General features: G+C 42.5%; 2 protein-coding genes across 4 annotated transcripts in view; one reads left to right on the forward strand and one right to left on the reverse strand.

Moving 5' to 3' along the window:
* RNF123 (ring finger protein 123) overlaps positions 1 to 23,886 on the reverse strand; it is an 88,138-nt gene that overhangs the window by 16,154 nt on the left and 48,098 nt on the right. For all 3 annotated transcript variants that reach the window (XM_081851199.1, XM_081851200.1, XM_081851201.1), the window contains exon 35: positions 23,205 to 23,289. In XM_081851199.1, coding sequence (XP_081707325.1) covers positions 23,205 to 23,289 — 85 coding nt within the window. The remainder of the gene's footprint in view (positions 1 to 23,204; positions 23,290 to 23,886) is intronic.
* Positions 3,154 to 6,605, forward strand: AMIGO3 (adhesion molecule with Ig like domain 3). The gene has a single exon (XM_081850602.1). It carries the CDS (start codon positions 4,935 to 4,937, stop codon positions 6,516 to 6,518), a length of 1,584 nt encoding a protein of 527 aa, XP_081706728.1. The 5' UTR covers positions 3,154 to 4,934; the 3' UTR covers positions 6,519 to 6,605.

Consider the following 23,886-nt stretch of genomic DNA (forward strand, 5'->3'; position numbering starts at 1 on the left):
GCATATCACTTAAAAGCAGAGTGTGTTGGTTCCCAACCACATGCATTTAGAACTATTTAGACCTTTAAAATATGATCCCTTTAGCATATGTAGTGGTTGTGAATGAATGCACTGTTTCCTCAGGGTTCTTACTTCACATGAATTAGATGCTACACCTTTCATTTTTTGGCTCACACACATAAATCTTTGTTAGTTTTCTGTTGGGGGGAGGAAGGTATGTTATTTTTCCATTAGTTTAAATGTAGGATACATCTTAATTGTACTATTGTTACAGAGAAAATGAATACGTCAAAGTGCATCCCTATATTTGAAAATGAATTTAAAGTATTTTTTTTTAAAAAAATGCTCCCAGCTTCACCAAAAGAAAGCCAATCTTGCATTACAAGTAAGAGGCAGGTTTCAAAAGATTAATGTTTCAAAGAAAGACTTACATAAAAATCACATGTACTAATTTATATGTATAGCTGCAACATATACATTTATTATTATTATTATTATTATTATTATTAACATCAGAAATAGTTACTAAAATTTAAACAGACATACAGAGCTTCCTATTTATGCAGGGGTTATATCCCAGGCCCCTGCACCGGTAAGTGAAATTGTGTAAAGAGGGAAGCACCCTCTAAAAATCCTTTAAATGCTTTCTCTTTAATTCATACCCAAAATACTGCATGTATTCCAAAGAACTGAAGCTCTGGGGCTGGCAGGAGGCTAGAGGATGCATGGGAAAGCTGCTGCTGCTGCTGCTGCACTACCCCCCACACCAGCTGTTAAGTGGGGAAGCTGAGCCCTGCTGTGCCTCTGGTCTCTTTGGGGCTTCCTCACGAGCCGAGAGGACTCTCCAGCTCTCTCCTGCCACTTCTGGGTATGAATTGAATGACTTAATTACTTTCTTGTGCTGCACATATACACAGTCACACACAAGTAGAACACACGTAAGTTGGGGGATGCCAGTATAATACACCTAATCTCACCATAATGGAGAGGAGAAGGACTTGCGTGCCTGCTCAGTCTGCTGTCCACATGCTAACTGCTGGTGGGCAACATCAAGGCCTCTCCTGCTCTCCTCTTTCATGGTTCTTTATCTTTAAATTGGACTTTGAATTGAGAGCCCTTTAAATGGAGGATGACTTCAAATAGAGGCTGGCCCTCTGTAAACAGAACACATGGCCACTCTGATTCAGGAGTATTTCACCTCTGGAAGAGACAGAGGAATAAGCTAGGAGCAATAAGGGGTCACTTAAGATATGCAGTAGGGATCTCTGATTGCACATTTAAAAGCAGCTGCACAAAAACATGCAAGCAACTTTACATAGGGAAGCATCTAGCAAATATTTTCCCCAAAACATCTCCCTTGCAGCTTGTAAAATAGAGGGTTAAGCACCCACTATGTCCTGCAGCTGCTGCAGCCAAATTAGTCATTTGCTGTACTAATGGAAACCAATTATTCTGCTTTGATTTTCACTTTCCTCAAATAAAGCAGCCTGGGTCTCCCAGGAAATTGCCCTCCAGCTGCTGCTCTCTCTGCCCCAGCAATTACTCTACAGACATGCCTGGTCAACTTTGAGCATCTGTTCAGGGGCAAAGGGTAAGTCAATGGCATGCAGTCTCTCTCTTGCACTCTGTCCATTGAGGAGAGCAAACTGTGTTTCTACAGAGTTGGAATTACTGGACAAATCTCAGTCACCTCTGCCTCTGCTTTGATCAGAGATCACTTATTGCAGTTGGACCTCTCTCCAGCCCAACAGTCTCACCTGATGGCTGATGGCACCAATGCAGCCTCCAGTTCAAAGGATGCAAGTTGAGGTCACACTATTGGTTCAGCCACAGGTGACCATGAAGTGATGAAAATCCAAGATGGTCAAGTAAATCAATACCAAAAGTATAAAAGCCTCAACAAATGTCAAATATGTAAATGGGGATGAAGGGAGGTAAATCAATAAATTGTGCCTCACCAATTATGTAGATACAGACATGCAGCACAGACTAAAAAAAGACAATGGTTGTAGGGAGTTTGATCTGGCTTCTGAAATCTATGCATCTGCCCTTGAGAATTCTCTCATTCTCCCTCTCCCTCCCTCCCTCTCTCTCACACACATTTGCTTCCTCCACAGGAACAACACTACAGCTAACACCTTAGCAAGATCACCCACACAATAAGCAGCCAATAATAATTGCATCAGCACACACAGAAAATGAAATTGGAGAGAAGGGGCAAAATCTGAATGGAGAGCCAACTTTTTTTTAATGCTGGCATTTTGAATGTTGCTCAACTTTTGTGCCCAGATTTTTGCTTTTTGAAATAAGGTAACCCTAGGTGTGAGGAATCTTTGGCCCTCCAGATATTGCTGAACTACAATTCCCATCATCCTCAGCAAGCATGGCCAGGGATGATGCGAGTTGTAGTACAGCAACATCTGGAGGGCCAAAGGTTCTGCACATCTGCTCAAGGACAATGATTTGCTGTATAGCTAAGTTGTTTAGAGCACAGTGTTGATAACACCAGGGTTGTAGGTTTGATTCCCCTACAGTACAGTTGCATAGTCCTGCATTGCGGGGGGGGGGGTGGACTAGATCATCCTTCCTCAGGGGTCCCTTCCAACTCTATGATTCTATGATCACTTTCCTTATGCAGAAAAACTGAAAAATGCGATAAACTGAAAAGCTGGATAACCAAAAGGACTTGTGAGGGCATGGAACAGATCTGTTTGATCTAGTACAGCCAAGCAAATTATAATGCATGACTTCACCCCAAAGTGTAAAGATAGCACTGATCGAATTCAAAGCCGAACACTCTACTGCTATCAGGGATTTGGCAGTGACAGAAAGTGTGGTTGTATACCACTACAGAAGCATACTGCAAGGATAATGAGGCTGTACACTGCTTGTACGAATTCACTAAAGCCAAGGTAACAACAAAGGATGAAGGTTGGAGAAACAGCGAGGTGATAATCTGGCATAGCAACAGAAAGGATGTCACTGCCTCCAGCCATAAGCCTTCCCTGAGGACACCATATCCTGGGGAGGACCACAGTGAGGAAAATTTCAGAACTGTGCCAGGGGAGTCACTTGTTAACTTCAAAAGGCTGAAAGACTCAAACACACCAGTCGCAATGAAAACAGAAGCCTCAAGCTCAATTTGCTTTCACAGAATCAAGGAGTTGGAAGCTGAAGTGGCTGGCAGGGTGGACACAACCTCCTAACGGAGGCAGCACTGCTGCTGACTGGGACAGAGAGTCCCAAGCTTGCCACTGCCCTGCCCTGTTGTGGGAAGCAGCAGCAATGCTGCTGCTAGGAAGCTGCTTTCACAGCCCCGGCAGCTGTTGCTGGTTGGAAGGGCACCCCACTGGTCAATACAATATCTGCATCTTTGGCAGATAACTATCCAGTCTCTGCTTAGTTACCTCCACCTTCGTTAGTCTGCTATTACCATTCAGAAGGTTCTCCTGAGTTTCAGCCAAAATCTACATTCTAGTATGAATGTGTATTTATACATTATGCTGTGCTTTGGGTATTAAAATACAAGCTTTCAGGTGTGCATACACTGAAAGTCTGTGATGCTGGCCTAAGGTTTTTTAAAAACTATATTTTTAGTTAAGAGGCCTAATCACAGAAGTTGTCATGAAGGTCACAAAGAAACTATGATCACATGTATCACAAATGTAATGTGTGAAGTTCTAGGCAGACAAAAATGACTAACTCTTGGGGGGCAAACTATCCAGAACAATAGGGTCACAATCTTGGTTGTGGTCCTTTGGTGCTACGGTGTGATCTATTCTTCCACGCCTACTCCTAAAAAAAAAAAAATTCAATGAAGATCCAAAGATTACAAAATTGCAAAGACTTACATAGATGCCCTGAGAAACTGTAAACAGCAGAGGAGCTTGGGCTGCTTCGCAAGACTCACCCCCTCCTTTTACTAAGCCTGCTTCTTTATCTCCCCTTGCAATAGTGCTGCTGGCGCAAATTGCTGCAGCTCTCATGTGCCACTCTGATGCCCAGTCCAAGGATAGCTGTGCAGGATTTTTCTGCCCCCACATGGCACAACAAAGAAACTACATGCCATTCAGAAAAAAAAACCCTTCACTACTGTCCTCCCCTTCCTCTCTCTTCTTATCACCACTCCCTCTTACACAAGCCAATAGGATTTCTTCTTGGTCCACAAAGCTTACCCTTCAGTGTTCACAGGCAGCTTGTAAATAGGAGCAGAAGAGGGTGAAAGTGTTCACATACAGTGCTGTCGGCTGAAAGATGAAACAACCGGCAGGAAAGAGTGATGCTGCTCAATATAACCCAGAAAGGAAGATATCCGGGTAAGAGCTGCTTTCTTTGGCGTTTCTATATGAGATTACAGAGGTGAAGAAATGGGCTCGTATTGGCCCTTTTATGATGAATCTGTACTGGAGTTGCTTGGCCTCAAGATAAGGATGCACTAATGGAAACTTTGGGATCTAAGGACATTTGACTTGGCAAAGCAAAAAAAAAAAATATGGATCCAGCTTCTCCCTGGACCAATGTTACTGAAGGAGCAGCCTCAAATAGATGCAAGGTTGGGTTATTTGGAGAGGGACACTTTAGAGGCAAATCCTGTAAACATGCTCAAGGCTTTTGAATCAGATCTCAAGATCTATATAGACATACCTTGTTTTTGAAATTATTTCAGGCAATACATGCACACAGACTCCTGCCAGTTTCTACAACTACCAAGAGAGGCATGCAGAACAGCAGATACATGCTGGCCTTTGATTACAGCATATTTCTTAAATGCCTGTTTATTCTGAGTGAGACAACCCAATATTTTAAGGAGCATAATTCAGAGTCTTTAGGCACCATCTGATTTTACCGATTCATTCTACTGTTGCCCTTTCACACATCAGTGTCTTGCAAGAGGATTATACTCAGTGTGAATTTGACTTTGAGAACTTATTTCCATGCTAGTGACAAACCAGGGTGAGCTCCACTGTTACATGATGAATGTACTGACCTTGGCTTTATTTATTTGGAAACTGCTTGGAAAGCTGTTAGTTTTCTTTGTCCTGTGCATTCAAGTCAGCACCTTAAACAACTGCACTCTCAGAAGATGTCCTGAAGTTTGCATTTGTACTGCTGATCTCATGAGTTGTGCCAAGAAGGATCTTGAACAGGTCCCCAGCACCCTGCTTCCCACAGCCACTACCTTGGACCTCAGCTACAACAACATTACTCAGCTTAATGACTACTGGCTGGCTGCCTTACCACGTCTCCAGACCCTCAGGATCAGCCACAACAAGATCCACAATATCACCCGGCAAGTGTTCCACAATGCCACTTACATTGTACACCTGGACATGTCTTCCAACTACCTGAGCACTGTGGAGAAGTATTACTTTGATGGCCTTGTGAAGTTGGAGGAGCTCTTGCTATACAACAACAAGATTGTACAAGTCGATCAAAATGCTTTTGTCAAGTTAATCAGATTGCAAAAAGTCTACCTGAGTTGGAACAGGCTAACAAAATTTCCATTTGAGTCCATTCAAAGACTTGAACACCCATATCTGAGAACCCTAGATCTGTCTGCTAACAACCTAAGCAGCATTCCAGTTCAAGTAATAGCAACTTTGCCTGGGTACATAAAAAATGGCTTGTACCTTCACAACAACCCTGTGATATGTGACTGCTCTCTTCATCTGATGCTCCAGGAATGGAAGCACCGCGGTTTCAGTTCTGCGGAGGATTTTGTAGAGGAGCACACCTGCAAAGCTTTCCCCAATGTGCCACGTTCCTTAGTCAACACCTTCAATTACAACAAGTATATTGGAGATTGCTCCTGGAACCAATTTGACATTCCCCAAATCCTCTGCCAAGTGGGAGAATCCTTGGTAATAGACTGCAACACGAGCCTCCATAATGACAATGCCACAAACTACAGATGGATCTCTCCTAGACATGAATTATTCATGTACCCTGAGCACAGTAATCAGGAGCATCAACCTTTCAGAAATGGAAGCCTATTGATCAGAAAGGGTAACCGTTCCCATTCCGGCGTTTATGTGTGCATAGCCATCAACGAGCTCCAACAGATCAACCAGACGTTTGAAGTCAACATCACATTTCAATACCCCAAACCACCCGAGTCTTTCAATACTGGCCTCACAACCCTCTTAGGGTGTGTTGTAACTCTGGTACTTGTCCTCATGTACTTGTACCTCACACCATGTCGCTGCTCCAAGTGCTTCAAGAAGCCCGCAAGCCCCCCTCCAGACTGCAGCGCCCAATCGTCCATCCTTAGTACCACCCCGCCAGCCACAGATGGGCCAAATCGCAAGATCAGCGCAAACAAGCATGTTGTTTTCCTAGAGCCCATCAAGGAAGCCCAGAATGGCAAGGTCAGGTTGGCCGTCAGCGAGGACTTTCCAGAAGCTAAAAGCCCCAGACTCTTACAGCTGAAGCTGGACAGTGAATCAATCAGCTCAGTCTTTTCAGATCCTCTCATCATGTCCTATGAGGAACGAGAACAGACACCGGCAGATGGATAGGAAGCAATCCACAGGAAGGATGCAGCCAAGGTGGAGAGTGGGGAAGGAGTGGGGTCAAACCCCATATCCATTGTGGGAGGGAGAGGGAAGACATCTCACTGAAAAGCACAGAGGAATTCTCTTCATCTCCCTTGCATGGACTACTGTGGTTTATTCTTAATTTCCTTCATCTCCCCTAGAAATTATGGAGGCCTTTTCTTCTAACAATTCTAGTCTGACCGTCCCAGAATCCATTTATTATGCACAACAGAAGCAACCATCTTTTGACAAAAAAGAATTGAGTGCTCTTTACACATCCCAGATGACTACAGCCTGCTCAGTAGTAGAGACAGTAACTTGTAGCAGAGAGTACCATCCCCTTTTAGAAAACTGCTGTGGAATACAAGATTGTGTAATGGCTTTGACTTTCAGAGAATAAACATTTGCTATATAAGCAAGCCTGTTTTTATTTCTGGAGAAGAAAGAGTGTCCTTGCTGGACCAAAGAGAGGGCCATTTCTTACTTTTTAACTGCTTTAGTCAGCTACTGCTTCTAATATTAATTTGGAAAGTAGGTTCCCGAGCCCATACTTTTCAACTTACTTCTAGGCTTCTTGGAACAAGTCATAGCATGGCTAAAAACTGAAGCAATGCTCCCTTTACAGAGGTCACAAGCCCTGCTCCAGATGACCACTTCGCCCTTTTGGATATGTGCAGTCAGCCACGTAAGTCTCAGAAACTGTAAGAGTCAGTCTTCTGCTTGAATCAGCTTAACAAAACTGCTTGGTATTACTAGACACACTGCCTGCCCCTTAAAAGCACCTTGTTCTGGGTTTGCTTTTAATGAGGAACCTTTTCCCCAGGTTGAATTCTTCGTATCTACAATAAAATTCTAATAGCTCGGGCATCCTGTGCTTTTGGATCACTGTGACAGAAAGCAAAAATTGGTGCCAGAAAATTATCCTTGGGTTAGACTTGAGAAGGGCAAATTATTTATTTTGCTGTCATCACAGCAGAGGGGAGTTTGATCTCAGACAGGGTTAAAAAGGATGCTATTCTAGACACAGTGCTGATGTTGTGTTATGTTTTTTAAATGCACAATTAACCTATGGCTGGCCAATTCAGATAACTGGATTAGATAGACAAGAACACTGCTGTGGTTAGTGTACCTTTTTATATAACTTAATATTGCCATTAAAAGTTAACTTTGTTTCTCCCCACTCACCCCTGCCCCAAAAGCTGCTGTAAATAATCAAATTCAGGAATGCATTAGATTATTCATGCACCTAGTGTAATTACAACAAGCCAGCTCCGCTCTGCTCCGCTCTGCGCTTAAATGAACCATCTCCCTGCCTTTTTTCTCCTTGAGAATGGCAGATGTGCTTGGGAGAACGAAGCATCTAGCTATTTTGGTAGTACTTTAATCCATGTAATGATAATAATTGTAACCTGGGGGTAGATTTCCTCTCGGGTTACATTTAAATAAAAACGCCCTTTTATTTTAAAAGGTTGTTGTCTGCATCTGAAATTGTCTTTGCCCTGCAACGGTGTGAGACAGTGCAGGCTTCTTCTCCCTTGTCTGTGGCCAGGTAAAGCTCCATATACAAAGTTCTAGTTCTTTTAACACAAAAGGAGCTCAAATACCAGTCTAAACCCAGGCACTCTAAATATTACAGATGTCTCTGATATTAAAACCAAATTACAACACAGTTTAATTTTGGCACAGTAAATGAGGCTGGAAGGTGCAAAGAAAGAAATGCAACACACAGTTCGAAGTCTGTGGGCAAGAACTTGACACATTATAGCCAAACAAATATTTACATGTATGTGTATGTGGGGGGGGGTGTCCAAGACTGAGGAAGGAAGAAAACATATGAAATTCCATTAAAACTAATTTCTGCAAGGCTTGGTGCAAAAAACCCACAAGGATCCCCCCCCCTCCCACACAAATGGGCCATCTCTTTGGAGCAAAAGAAGATAGAACAGAGTGGTTTCTCCCTTCTAATACTTTGGCTTGCTTACTTTGCACACATTCAGACACTGTTTTACCTTGCAAAGATACTCTTCCAGGAGCCATAATATCAAACTACATTTGGCCTTAATCCCTTCTCCCGATGGCTAGTAGTTACTATACTACATTATTTCATTACAGGCCAGCTATACTGCAGCCCAAAGTACAGCTTGAAGACTGAACAGAAAACTGGGCTAGATAAGTTGGCACACACCAACATGAACATTACAGAGCAAACTATGCACTGCCAGAGGTTCTCACAAACTTGTATTCTGGACAGCCACAAATGTTGTTGACGTGAGGCTAGAAAAATCCAGGGAAGATATTAATATCTTCCAAGATCATCTGGGTCGGGGTGTTTCTAAACCAGAAGCTAAGAAAAATAACCAAGATTGTTTATTCTATTAACATTTCTTGCTTGCATCTTGCGAAGCATACATAGCCACTGACAATCCTGAATCAGGATTCCTGATATTCAAAACATAGAGAGATGTGGATCTTTAGTTTGGCCATATTTTTATGCTGTGGTTCTGCACGCCAGGGTCAAAGCAGAATATGGGGAAAGCAGCAGGAGATGTCAAGCCATGATTTCCAGAACTTGAGATGTTCTATGCTGTTGAGATGCTCCTACTATGCTGTCTGTGGACAGAGTCAACCTGAGCCTGGGAAGAGTAGCACACCAAGCAACTGTCGGAGACAGCAGCATTCTGTATCACAGCCCTACTCCCCCCAGTTCTTTGCCAAGAAAAAGCTAGTAAGTCACTTGACACAAATCAAAACTGAATTAAGCAACATTTGCTTCTTTTCATATGTGCACATGCCAAACAATATTTAGCTCCTTAAAAAATCCATATTTAAAAGCCAACTTGTAAATGGAGAGGCATTGAGGTAGTTAAGATACAAAAACAAGTAACAAGAGATCAAAGCAGCAGCATTTTTAAAAATCCTATTTATCTAATTTTGGAGGCTAAGAAATGTGTGGTTGGGAGTTTTTATTTGTTCTAATCTGTTCATAAATCATAAAATTACTGCTACATAACCCAAACCTTGGGATGAAATGGGGTAGACTACCAAAAAACAACAACAATTTTTTACAATTTATCTTTTATCCAGCAGGAAAGGATGTAGGAATGCATTTGCTGCTGCTGACTAACAAATCACAATAGACATACTGAGCTTCAGGGCAGAAATCTTAAAGTGCAACCTAGTTCAGTACTACTCACTCCCAGGTAAGTCTACATAGGATTGCAGCCTTAGCTACTGAGAAGCTAATCCCACAAGAAAAAAGGCAGAGGATGAGTGGTGCTCATATTACTTACTCCCATGGCTGCTCTCATAGATATTCTCAAATTGAGAATAAAAAAGGCTACAGTTTTTGTCCACTGAAGTGCTCCTTAGTAAAGAAAGAAAGAGGGGGGAAGTCATCATGATACATGCAATAAAATGGAAATTAGTTATTCTGTCTGTCTGTCTATATCTAGCTAGCTAGCTATCATTACTTCTAGTCAAAGGAAATAAACTGTGCAGATACTACAATAAAGTGCATAAAATTCTTCAATAACTTTCATGTTATTCTACAGTATTCCTCACTGCTCTACAGTAGACCAGGGGATCAGTTAAATTTCAGAACCTCTTAATGAGTACAGTCATGAATTTCCAATTACCAGCACTTTACAAAAAAATCAGTCTGCTCTCTGGGACTGCCCCTTCTCCTAACTACAGACAGAATTCTCCTTCAATCACAACATCATCCTGCATTAAAATCTGCCTGTGAATTATGGCCAATGTTCTCAGGCCCTGCTCACATTCCGTCAGCAAGAGAGATGATTGGTAGAGGCACAAGACTGTGTCTTTTCAGTAATGGAACCCCCACTGTTGAACTCATTCCTAAGGAAGTTAGACTTCTTTGATGTCTTTTGCACGAACCGTTAAGATTGTATTCTGTCAGAATTTTAGTGCATTTTAATTCATAGCAGCTGTAGATCTAGCTTCTAGCTTTTGAACGTCCACTGGTTGTGATGGGATTTGAATGGTTCAAAGCTGCCTTGGATTGGATTGGAAGGCACTATATAAAAATGTTTCAATATGCAGTATAAGTACACCTTTCTCCCAAGCCCAGATTGTGCCTGACCCCAAAGACCTTCACCACAATGCAATATAATAACTGAAGACACAACTAAGCATAGAGAAGATGAGTAAAAGGACGTGGTAGAGATATAGACATCCCATGGTGTTCCTGTATTATCCAACCACCTAATTTAGACAGAGAGCAACAAGTGAAGGGCCTCCCTCAGCTCAGAGGTGGAACACATGTTGTGCATGCCAAAGGGCTCAAGTTCAACCCCTGGCATTTCCAGTGAGGGCCGGGAAAGACTCCTGCATGCCTTGATGGAGAGATGCATATCAGTCTGTGTAGACCAGGGGTCATGACCTTTTCTGAGCCCAAGGACCACATTCCGTCATGGACAACCTTATGGGTGCCTAATGCCATTGGTGGGTGTGCCAAAGGCAAAAGTGGGGTGAGCAACAGGCGTGAGCCCTACCTTTGTATAGTAGGCTGCAGACGGTTAGAAGTTTCTTTACACACTCCCATGAACATGTCTCTCCATCCAGGCATCCAAAAGGCACTACGTCAGTTCAGGAACAAGCAAAAGCACATGGGGAGGTGTGGAGCAGGGCTGATGTGATGTGTGACCTGTGAAAGGGGTTTGTGCTGGGTAGAGTCTCAAAGCCTCATTAGAGAGGTCTGGAGGGTGAATATTTGGCCTCTGAATCGGAAGTTCCATAGCCCTGGTGCAAATAATACTGAGCTACATGGAATATTCTGAAGCGGCATATGGCAGCTTCTTGCATTCCTACAGAATGAAGAAGGTAGGACAGACTATCTTATGTCCACTAGGAAGAACCGGACATCTGCAAACAAGTCAAAACCCCTGTTTCTCCACAAAGTGGCCTTCGAGCCACATACTTACTGGGAAGTAGAAGAGCAGTTCCATTCTAAGTGACTGTGCCCACTCTACACCCATTAAAAAAGGATGAGAAAGCATGAAATACTATCCACATGCTCGCTTCTACACATTTCTTCAATGGGAAAACAATCTCATAGCTAAGGAGATGGCCAATTACTCAGAAGCAAAGTTCAGAGATCATGCTAGAACCCAATTTGGCACCATGTGAATGAGCCTTAGTAAGGGCATGTAACCCCCTGCCCCAGCAAAGAGTGGTTTGGAGGCAAAAGTTTCTGTTTTTGTTAATGACTGGTTATTTATTGCTTTCCAGAGCAGTTTCCCTCATCATTAAAAGCAACCCAATGTTTCTGAAAGCACATGCTTCATTCCCATCTGAATTAATCTTTAATTTAAGACACCCAGCAATGAGGTTTGTTTTCAATCTAAAAAGGCAAATGAAAGCATAAGTGCATCTATGAGTGCATTCCGCCACCTGTGCATTGCCTAAAGACATCCAATCTCAATGCCTTTGATGCCTTCTGACCAGAAAAGGGTGTTGCTAAACCTTCCCAGCTTTGACCTGCTAAGAACATAAACATAAGGACATCCCTGCTGGATCAGGCTAGGCCTATCTAGCCCAACATCCTCTCCTTACTCTTGATAGCAATCCCTAGCTAGCAGGACCAGTGGTCAGGGATGATGGGAAATGTAGTCCAAAAACAACTGGAGACCCAAGTTTGGGAAACCCTGCTCTAGATCATCCATGAACAAGTTAAACTAGCACATCCCAAAACCATTTCTTGGGGGACTCTACTTTCTACTACCTTCCATTGGTAGAACTTTACACTTATTCCTACTCTCTGCTTCCTTTTTCTTAACCTCATCCACAAAAGAACCTCTCCTCTTATTCCATGATTTCTAAGATTACTCAGACGTCTTTAGTGAGATACTTTGTCAAAAGCTTTTTGAAAGCCCAAATACATAATGTCAAATGGATCACTTCTATCTAAGTGCTTGTTGATACTCTCAAAAAACTCTAATAGGCAAATGAGAGAAAACTTACACTTGCAAAACCACACCGGTTCTGCTTCAGCAAGACTTACTTCTGGTATATGCTTGATTACTCTGTCTAACAATGCTTTCCTTTTTTTCTGGAACAGATGTTAAGCCAACCTCACATTTTAAGAGGAGAGCCCCAATGCTGCCTCATTTGCTCCATGGAGAGCAGTAGCAGACATTTACAACATGAGTACCTAGGTGGCACTCGTCATGATGTCCCGTAGTGCCAGAAGCAGTTTACTCATGTTGGCCGCATGACCTGGAAAGCCATCTCGACCTGAAGCGAGATGAGTGCCGCACCCCATAGTTGCCTTTCACTGGACTTAACCGTCCAGGGGTCCTTTACCTTTTACCATCCCTAATAGTCCAAAATTAACTTACATATTCATTACACACCATTCTTCTTAAGGTGTGTATAAAAGCGCCCCCATGTGGTAAAATCACATTTTTTTAGTCCCTGAAACCCCTGGTTTATACACTTCTTTCACCACAGGAGGGCACTTTTGTCTTATCATTAACCACAGTGCCAAATGTGTGAACTCGCCCTGTGACAATACAAAATTAAGCATATACCATCACCTGCTCTGAGCCCTTCGGATAAAACAGCACAGTACACAAATGTCTGCCACCAAGCTCTCCACAGTTTAGTTTAAATTTTCCCTTTAAGCTGCTGTTCTTACAGTGGCCAAAATTATGCCAGGGGGAAGCCTGCAAGGAGCAGAAGAAAGCAATATAAGGGCATCCAAAGAAAACCACATAACATGGAGTGAAATAGCCAAGCTTGGCAGATTGAAAGAAACCTTTTGCATCAATAAAATCAGCTGTTTTGCTACAACCACCTAGGTAGCCTCGTTAACAGCAGCTGCACTTAAGAGACAATTTTTCAGAGTTCAAGAGGCTTAAATAGACAGAAATCCATCATTAAAAATGGGGGTTGCCTTAGTAAAAATCCAGCTTCTCTGACAAAAAGGACTTTGAAAGCTTAATGAATGTCCCTTGGGAATGGACTCCGCTGTCTCTTAGCAAACACAACAGCAATCGAGAACTCACACTGCTGCCAAGTTTGGTGTTTCTAAACTGCCTATACATCAAGCTAATGGGTCAGCATAAAACATTTACGTTTTACCAAAAGAAAGCAAGAAGTTGTTGAGTCATTCTGCCCCGGCTCCCACCCCTACTCAGCACAAAAGTGGTTGTTTTGTAGAGAGATTATTCCTAAAGAATGAGAGCTGATGGTTCCATTTTCTACTAATGCTCCATATTTAGTAAGCCACAACAGAAGAGGAAATAACTCTACTTCAGCCAAGGACATGAATCAGACTATGGAAATTGGACAGTGACCCAATGGCCCAGAAACAACTAAATAATAGCAGTAATAATAATAATAATAATTATAATAGTGATAATAATAATAATAATAATAATGATGATGATGATGATGATGATGTTACAACAATTAAAACACAATAATAAACAACTAGCTGCTCTAGCAGGTGCTAGCACAATGAGTCCCGCTAGAGCAATGGGGACTGCCCCCACTCTCCTCCACCCATGCCCCCCCATAAATTGGCTTGGTAGGGCAGTCGGGAGACCCCCAGAACAGGGCACAGAAGGAGAAGAGGGGGAGATCCGTTACACCAGGGAAGCTGAAATGCTTGCACTAATGGAGCAATCGCTTCAGCACTACTTTGAATACCACCCTATGCCTTTGGCCAAGAGTCACTCTTGCAATTCCTGCATTTCTGTCAGACTTATGGGGGAAAGACAAAACCTGCCTGCTGAATGACAGCATGGCAGCACAATCTGCACTCCAGTCAGATAGCCTGTCTCTCTCATGCCCAGGATGTACAGTTAGAAAAGGCAGGTTCTGAACCAGCTCTTCTGTTAATACCTTATAAGCAAAAGGAGTCTGTCTGCACCAAACCCCATTTATAATCAGTGGCTGGTATGTTAATTTAGTAGTACAGGGCAATTTACACTGCGGCTCCTCATACAGACCCAGTAGAGGACAGTGGGGTAGCAGCACTTACCTGACCTCCATTTGGTTGTGTCACGGCTGCTTACTGGGAGATGGAGGGGTGAGGTGACAGTGAGGTAGGCACGGTGCAAATGCACCAGGCAGGAGACCAGATAACTCTGAGTTTGAACCATGCCAACCTTGCCACTGCCTTCTCCTTCCCCTCTACCTCTTACTAAGGAACAGTGACACAAACAAGGTTAGGTGAGCACCACCATGTCATTCGCTACTGTATAGACCCCTGTCAGTGATACTCTATTGATTAGCCATCACATGTAGCACCAGAGTTAAGTGATGGCTGACCCACATTAACAGCACTTAGTCGCCAAGAGAGACAAATCCATATAACGGATCAGTCCCACTCTACCAAGTTGCTCTTTGACTGAATTGTGCATCTGACATGTCTACAAAGGGAGTTATTAATTTCACCAGGTGTGAGGCAAAGGAGAACTACCAAATGCCAGATTAATGCAATGAGATTGTAATTAATTAGTGTTCTGAACACTTTGAATCTTCAAAGGTTTTAGCAAACATTTGTTAATCCCCAGCACCAGGAGAGAAACAAAGCTTCTGTGATCACAGGATCACCCCAGGACAAAAAGGGCACCCTCATCCTTATCAGGAGGAACAGCCCATGCACAGAGACTATATGCCACAATGCTGGAAGCAGACTAGCTTTAAAAGCCTAATTATAAGAGTAGAAAGAGACTGAAGACCTACCAACATTTACATTGATGTATTCTGCTTTTCCTGATTTCCCCTGAAACTAGAATTTCCCATTTCTCAAAGTTCTATAAGCTCCACCCCCCAACCCAGCATGTTGAGCAAGTTAAAACAAGCTCTTCATTTGACATTTATGTACCAAATGAAACCCTGCCCCATCCTGCTCCCTGAGTAGACCTCCGTATCCAGTAACTCTAGAGCACCTCAGTCCCTTTTAGAACCAATTAACCCTGAGCACTCAGTTAAAGATCTACTCTCAAGGCTGCAGAGATGCAGAACTGGTGTCTGCACCTAGCAATGGCTTGGATGGGGGCCAATAAACTGAAGCTGAATCTTGACCAGATGACAGAACTATGGATTGACAGTCCCTGGGTCCAGGAAATTATTACCTGCTCCAGGTGAGGTTACACTCCCTCTAAAGGAACAAGTATATAGCTTAGGGGTTTTCCTTGATCCAACATTGCCAATAAGGGCAAATGTGGCCCAGAACACCTTTTAGCAGTTTAATTTGGTTCATCGGTTGTGGCATTTTCCAGGTTACAGACAGTCAGGCCACATTGATACCTGTGCTGGTCACCTCCAAACTGGATTAATGTCATTGTGATATGTGGGGCTGCCTTTGGCACTGAGGAGTCAATGCTTCTCACAAACTGTAATCTTTGTATGTATCTATTACCACACAATAATCGTAACACCATACTATTATTATTATTAAAATTTCTACACCTTCCTCTGAATATCACAGGGAGGTTTACAATATAAAAACACAAAAATACATACCAAAATATCATAACAAACAAAAACAATAACCCCACACAGTTTAAAAGGCCATAAATTGCTTAATTAGCCAAAGGCTCAGGAAAACGTACTCTTTGTCAAAAAATGTCAATATATACTGAAGATATGCAGTGGATAGGATTTCTGGACTCCTCAAGCCAGTGACAGAGCAGAGAACATCTAAGCACTGATTCAGAACACCACATTGATATTTTTTATGAATAGCAGAAAGCAAATATTTTTGTAAATAATATAGTCAGATATTATAAGGGCTAAATGGTCTCCTATGCACAAACTTAGGAAGAAAAAAACAAACAGATCACCAGTTTAGAACTAATCACACTGTGCACAAATGTGAACTTTGCAGTTGAGCCATTTTCCTCCATATTTTTAGCCACAGGCTAAAGTGTCTGATGTTCTCTGAAAGGTACAGCTTATGAATACATATTTATTCAGAGAACATTTCAGATGTTTTCAGAGTAATAACTATGAATGGCACACAAAGTCAAAACATGAAGATTATTTTCCTCTGTTCTTCAAAATATGAGAGCTCTTCATAGGTGCTTCATTTGGCAGAATTACGTTTAGCTGGGAATGTTTAGTCTGGGGAAAAAGGACACCGAGAGGAGATATGATAACCATCTTCAAATATCTGAGGGGCTGTCACAGGGAAGATGGAGCAAGCTTATTTTCTCCTGCTCTGAAAGGTAGGACTCAAACCAATGGCTTCAAGTTACATGAAAGGAGATTCTGACTAAACATCAGGAAGAACTTTCTGACAGTAAGAGCTGTTCAACATTGGAACAGTCTCCCTCGAAGGTTGTGGACTCTCCTTCCTTGGAGGCTTTTAAGCAGAGATTGGATGGCCATCTGTCATGGATGCTTTATCTGAGATTCCTGCATTGCAGGGGGTTGGATTAGACGACCCTTCAGCTCCCTTCCAACTCTACAATTCTATGATTCCTTGCCCTTCTAACTGCAGAAAGCAGCTCACACCCTACCTCCTTTCCATAACAAAGCTCTTCTCCTCATATAATTTACAATTCCCACCCACTGCTGAACATTCCTAATTAAATTGGGAAAGCCTAATGATTATTGCCATCTGTCCAACAGCAACACTTTCTCCCAACTTTAGATATATGAACTGAAATGGGAGCCATGTGATGCCCATCTCAAGATGCATTACATTGCTGCTGCAGCTTTGTAATCGCACTGGGGTATGTGCTGACAACAGCACGGGCCAGTTAAGACAAGAACTCAATGGCTGGTGACTGATCACAGCCATGGCAACCAGCAAATCGCTAGGATGCACACTCACATCCCTGCCTGAGACTATCATGTTGACATATTAGCTGTGTGTGTTTTTTCCAAGAGGACAATCTGCCAGTGGGACAGAACATCTGTCAAGTGCAACTCAAGATGCAGAGAATGAGGCATGTGGAGGGTGCCAGTTTCCATAGCCCTTATCCAAGGCTCAAATGAGAACACATGGGACTCTCTTCAATGTTAGCACAAGCAGATCAAAAGAAACTGATTCTCCAAGCAAAGGCTATGCTTTGTATTGTGGTCTATTGCCTAGTGGAGGTGGAGGTTAGGGTTAGGGTTAGGGTGGAGGTTAGGGAGGTTAGGGTGGAATCAAAACTCCTATTAGGCATGCATGGCTCAGGCCTTAGGGCATGCCTAAAGCAGCTCTTTGAATCCCAGGTCATTATGTATTTCTAACCAGGGTTCTATAAGTCCACTCATGAGAGGACATGCCCCCTCGCCCTATACTACATGCCCAGAACAAAGATCCTATTCCTGCTGGGTTTTTGCAGGAGGTAGCAGTAGTGAGGTGCTACTGGTGCTTCCTGCAAAAGCCCAGCATGACAGAAGCAGTACCCTTCCTTCTTCCAAGGACAACTCAAGGGATGAAAGTTGGAGCAGCTTCTCTTCCTTCTTGCTAGGCTTCTGAAGGAGGGTGGCAAGTGAGGAGAACCACCCTGAAGGGAATGATCAGTGGCAACCACAAGTTATGGTTGTGTAATAAGCCACACCAAGACTCGGGGATCCCCTTTGCAAACCCCTACATGGGAGATCCCCACTTCTCAATTCTGTATGCCTGCTTTAGATGTTATTAAGGCCTTTCAGTATAGTTGTCATGGTCTGGAAACCATAGGAATTTATAGTAATACAACTGAGCTCATTGAAAAGGATGGCATGTAATTGTCACCAGCCCAGTTTTCCAGCCAGCCCCAGTTAAACAAGCATTCTGACAAGTTTAAATGCCTCCCAAGCCACTAAGAGTTTGGTGAGTTACTGATTGCTCACACCCCTGGCCCAAGGTCTCTCCCAGTGTGCCTTCTTGTTCTCCATCTACCAGTCTAGATGTCTAGAAGTGGTTAACACATTTGTATAGAAACAAGAACATCCTTACTGGAATACCACATCTCATTCTGGCACACATACCTCCAGAATAGATTCCAAAATAATTATCAAATAAACAGCAATTATCAGACTTCACTGGAAGGAAATCAGTACCATGACAGTTAAATTGGCTTAAAGCAGTTTCACTTTGTAGTGTAGATCAGGGTTTCCCAAACTTGGGTCTCCAGTTGTTTTTGGACTACAATTCCTATCATCCCCGACCACTGGTTCTGCTAGCTAGGGATGATGTGAGTTGTAGTCCAAAAACAGCTGGAGACCCAAGTTTGGGAAACCCTGATGTAGAAGAACCTTTAAAATTTTTTAGTGTAAGTTTGTTAAAGAGCAAATGTATGCTGCAGTTCAGCCTAATACTCTGGGGCTGCTTAAATGATATCCATTTAGCGACTAAATGTTCACAGTGCCCCCTTCTGGTCTGACAGTAAGTCAGCAACTGGAGTTCTTAAAGGCACCCAGACCGTTTCCATCTAAACCAAAGCAGCTCAGCCTTCCATAGGAAAGTAACTAGTTGGCACTATGCCTGGCATTGCAGAAGAATGGCTGCCATTTTATAGGTAAGCATCAATGGGACTTCTAACCAAATGTACCATTAGTGCACGGCAGGTACAGGTCTGCTATGAGGATTTCTCCCGGGGGTATCTACAGCAAGTAAACTGAAGAAAAAGTAATGTAAGTAATCAATTGGTGTGATGCAAGTCTCCCCTCTTCAGATGATCTTTGCAAATCAGCTGAGGGAGGGATAATTTGCATCAACAGGAGGCTGCTAAACTGGAAGAAGAGGTTTAAAGCCCAGCATCATGCTTTTTTCTTTCTTTTTCCTGTCACTGCTAAAATTGTTGGGGGCTTGGGGATCAGAAAAATTTGCAGCTGGAGATCAGCCATCCCTGTTATAGACTCTGTTAATTGCCCTAGGCCCTTGAAAACTCTTGATTCATCCATGCATTTCTGCAAAAGCATCTCCATTACGATTTCATAGCAATTACAGCTATGAAAATACTATTGCTCAAGTCACAGAGTTAAGAGATAAAGACCCTAGATTCACGCTCCCTCCATAGTCTTCCAACAGAACAAAACCCCATCCCTCTTCAATGAAAGCCAGCAGCATCAAGAAGCTACAGATCACAGAGACGGTAATTAGCCCCATTCCCATCCACTGTTCATGCCTCAGAAACAATTTAGAAGTTATATGATACAACAATAGTCCAAGGGAGGCCTCTATGATGAGCTGCAATCACTGCTGAGAAAAGGACCATATTTCACTACAATTAACAAACAAAATCTGTTGGAGGTTATTAAGCAATGTGCTGTTTTCACTTGGAAAATGCAGCCTACTCTGTCCTCAGGCTGTTGATTTACTCCTGTTAAATTGAAATTTGTCCAGGAATTTGCTGTAGATCTCATATGCCATTTTAAAAATGCTTAATAGTAATATATCATCATTAGTCTGTTCCTATCAATGAAAGCGCAATACGACCTTTCCTCAAAAAGCAATGTGTTATTGAGGGTGCTATAGATGAGGACAACATGGGCAAAAGAAAAGAAACAGCTAGTCTGCCCCACAGAACAGGAAGCAAATGGGGCTGCAGAAACAGGGAAGATTATGATTGCATCTGGCTGTCAGCATATCAGCTAGGCTCAGGTGGTACCTCAGGTTAAGAACTTAATTCATTCTGGAGGTCTGTTCTTAACCTGAAACTGTTCTTAACCTGAAGCACCGCTTTAGCTAATGGGTCCTCCTGCTGCTGCTGCACCGCCGCTGCACAATTTCTGTTCTCATCCTGAAGCAAAGTTCTTAACCTGAGGTAATATTTCTGGGTTAGCGGAGTCTGTAACCTGAAGCATATGTAACCTGAAGCATATATAACCCGAGGCAACACTGTAGTGTAGAAGCTAGATAGTGTACAGGATCAATGATGAAAGGAGTTCAATCTGGCAAGAAGGCAAACTAGATGCTGTGGTAGATCCAGAATCCCTGCTGAGGCCACTGTGGCTGATATAAAGGTAAGGGACGGAGGGAGCTTGTTACCCCAATTTGGGTGGGATGGGATTGGCCTCTATGGGGTTTCCCACAACCAGATTCAAAAAAATAAAAATTCACTTTAATATGGTGTGCTTGGCACATTTATATTTAGGGCTATGTGGCTTTGACCACAGGAGGGAGGATATAATTAGGTTGATTTGTGTCTATCTGGAAGGCCTTGGTGGGGGGTGGAGAGGATCAGAAATAGCCTGTTTATAGAACTAAAATGCCTAGCCACATGGAGCTCAGTTGTCTGCAAAACAAGAACAACATTGTGGGGAAAAAAAGACATGCCAAATGAGAAATTGAAACGTGACACAACAGTTTCATATGGACTGCATTTCGGTGAGAAGGATTAAACTAGATCAGGCAAGATAAAATCAATCTGAATAGAGTTGCCACACTGGATGGCTGGTTACCTATTTAATTTTTTGAATCTAAAAGATTGTCAAATATTCCAAGTAGCCGTGATACTGGTGCTGCTTGAAGAACTAACCTGCTAATCTAGCATGTGCCTTTAAAACTGCCATTTGTTATTAAATAGTTGTTACTTTGCTTTATTTTTGCTTTAATTTCCTTTATAACAAAAAAATGCAACTGCAGACTGGCCCTGCTGTTCCAGGATAGAAGCCAATGAGGAGAACTGCTCAGTAAATCATTCACTTTTATAGAAACCTTATGTAACAATTTTAAAAGCTGTAATTCAAAGCAATGCTTTTAAAAAGGTAATTTCATTCTTTCACAGTTAACAGTTATCTAACTTGTTTTTGCAGTTAACGTAAGTATCAACCCACTTGAGAATATATTTTTTCCTTATACAATCTTGACTGATCAAATGGGCCAAATCTTTTTGACCTGTCAAATGCCTATCCCTAGACCTGAATGCAATTAAGGCTCATTTTAGAAGGAGGCTATGCACATATTTCTCCATGATCATCATGGGTATTTGCATGTGTTTCACAGGGGAGTGAATGCACCCTTCTTTTTAAAACACCCCTCTGGACCTTTTTCAGGAGCTTGATGTTCCCATTTTCCTCCCCAAGTTGGAAAGGTCAGGAAGTAAAATATGTCCTTTCCCAAGTGAGGCAGAGGGGTGAGAGGAAGTGCTGATAGCTGTTTTTAATACTACTTTAAGATCCACAGTAGACATCAAAAAGAGTGGAATTAAATGCAAAAAGTATTTATTGACTGCCTGCATTTGAGAAGTTGTTTACCTCATTCAGATGATTGTATCAAAACTTAATCAGCCGAGATATGAACAAACCTTATGCCAGCCAAACCACTTCTTCCTGTCTTAGCATGTTGCAATTAACCCCAGAGGTCTTCAATTCCCCATAATTTCTTGCTATGTCTGAACCATGAAACTATGACAATCAGGATCAGAACAACCAGGTTCTTAAACCACCTTCCAACTATGGTTTAATATCCTGGCCTGGTTTCCCCCCGTCCTGGTAACTACAGGGCAGGATTCAACTAACGTACCCTGCCTGTTAGGAGACATGATTTTTTCTAGGTTGGAAATCAGAAGAGTAGCTACTACCGGTACCTAATTTATAATGGAAAGGCTAGTTTCGTTTTTTCAAAAAACACAACAGGATGGGAGAAGAGATTATCAGATGACAAGCGAGTGTCAACCCACTGTCTCTAAAAGTACTGAGAGCTCTGGAAGGGACTTGTCCATCACGTCTGTCTGAGTACCATAACAAGGGCAATGAAGGCAAAGCAAGAATGCCATCAGCCACACTGCAGTAGATCTGGAGGGGCATGTCAGCAGCCACCTTCCCTTGGGACTTGGCTTATTTTCCACTGTCATATGCTACTGCAGCTAGACATATTCACTGTTTAACACAACCAAACACAGCATGCCTTTACAGTTTTATCTGTCTAAATGATCTGCTGCCAGCATTGCTCAGTTTAGAAAGGTAACTGCATATGTAGAAAGAGTATTCTATTGCTACAGCATGATGTGAGTGGTGCCTATGCATAAAGGTAAAAAGAAATGGCCTGCTTTCCTTTGGGCAGGACCATTCCCAGATCTAAATCCCAAAGCTTGTTCTTTCTAGAAAAAGAAGAACAAGAAGATGAAGAGAAACAGACAGAGATAGGACTGATCTCCCTTTAAAGTAAGAATAGAGTAGAACTAAAGATCATCTTGTCCAACTGTCCACCCCCTAAGCAGAATCTGCCACGAACCCACACCACACAACAACCAAGGAACATAATATAGTATAGGTTGCATGAGCTACACAGCCATGTAAGCAGAGAACAGAAGCAAGCAGAGAACAAAAGCAAACAGAGTTACACCAGGGAGTGGCTAATACTCTAGATGTTGTTGGACTCCAACTCCCATCAGCCTCAGCCAACAAGGGCCAGGGATGATGCAAGTTGTAGTCCAACAACATCTGGAGGGCACCGTGTTGGCTACCTCTTTAAATGATTCAATGGAAGGTTTAAATTGACAGGATGTCTCCCCTTTTTTTCTTTTAAATAGCTCTCAAGTACACTATAGTCGCAGCACAAAGCACCCAGAGACCAACGTACAGGACAGAAATTATTTGGGGATTTACTATCCTGCAACCAGACTGAGCATATGAAAACAGGGGGCAAAGACAAAGACTGCATCATTACCCTAATACACAATGCTGCCAGGCTGCTCATTTCAGAATAGCAAACTAGAACACAAGCAATGAAATCTTCATCGCCATGGCGTGGAATTAAGCAGCACTTACCCTTGGAAGTCAGTATCAACAAGCAGCCGGACCAGAATTCCTGTCACAGCCACAAGGATTGGATAGTGATCTACGCTCTCCAGTCCTAGGGAAGAAAACAGGTATTTCAAATTACAATCAGTACTATGAAAAGTTAGTTTGTTGACTTCCCCTGAGCACCCCTTTTTATCTTCTTAACTATAGCAGAGGACAAATTAGCATAGCACTGCACTGAGAAACACCACCAGCCTAAGTTTTCAGGAGACCAGGAGGAGATAAATGTTTGTATTAATTCACTTAAAGATTTGTACTACTACATCCATCAGCTTCATCAGGTCTTTGCTAGAGCACCATAAGCTCAAATGAGTCCTCCTCCACCACCACTCCCAATATGGACAACCCTGGACAAAACAGAATGAACCTCCTTGGCAAACAGGAAATCTTAGAGGTAAGTGACAAACACTAGAGAAAGCACTTGCTCATCTCTGCTAATGCCACTGTCTGGTTTTCTATTAGAAGGGCACTTAAAAGAATTGTGCAAAAAAATTGGAATGGTGCAAAGCCCTTCAGTAGTGGCCCAGCATTCCTCCACCTTCCAGTCAGTATACAATCCTCCGAGTCACCCAAACACAGAGTGTTTCTCAAGCACATAACCTTGAAAACGGCACTTGAACACAGGTCTGAAGAAGTACTGAGTGATGAT

The sequence above is a fragment of the Podarcis erhardii genome, assembly GCF_964252035.2.
Source record: "Podarcis erhardii genome assembly, chromosome: 2".
In the NCBI taxonomy this organism is placed as follows: domain Eukaryota; kingdom Metazoa; phylum Chordata; class Lepidosauria; order Squamata; family Lacertidae; genus Podarcis; species Podarcis erhardii.

Bases quoted from the DNA above. Each gene is read 5' to 3' on its own strand.
- AMIGO3 (XM_081850602.1), top strand. From the start codon at position 4,935: ATGCTAGTGACAAACCAGGGTGAGCTCCACTGTTACATGATGAATGTA.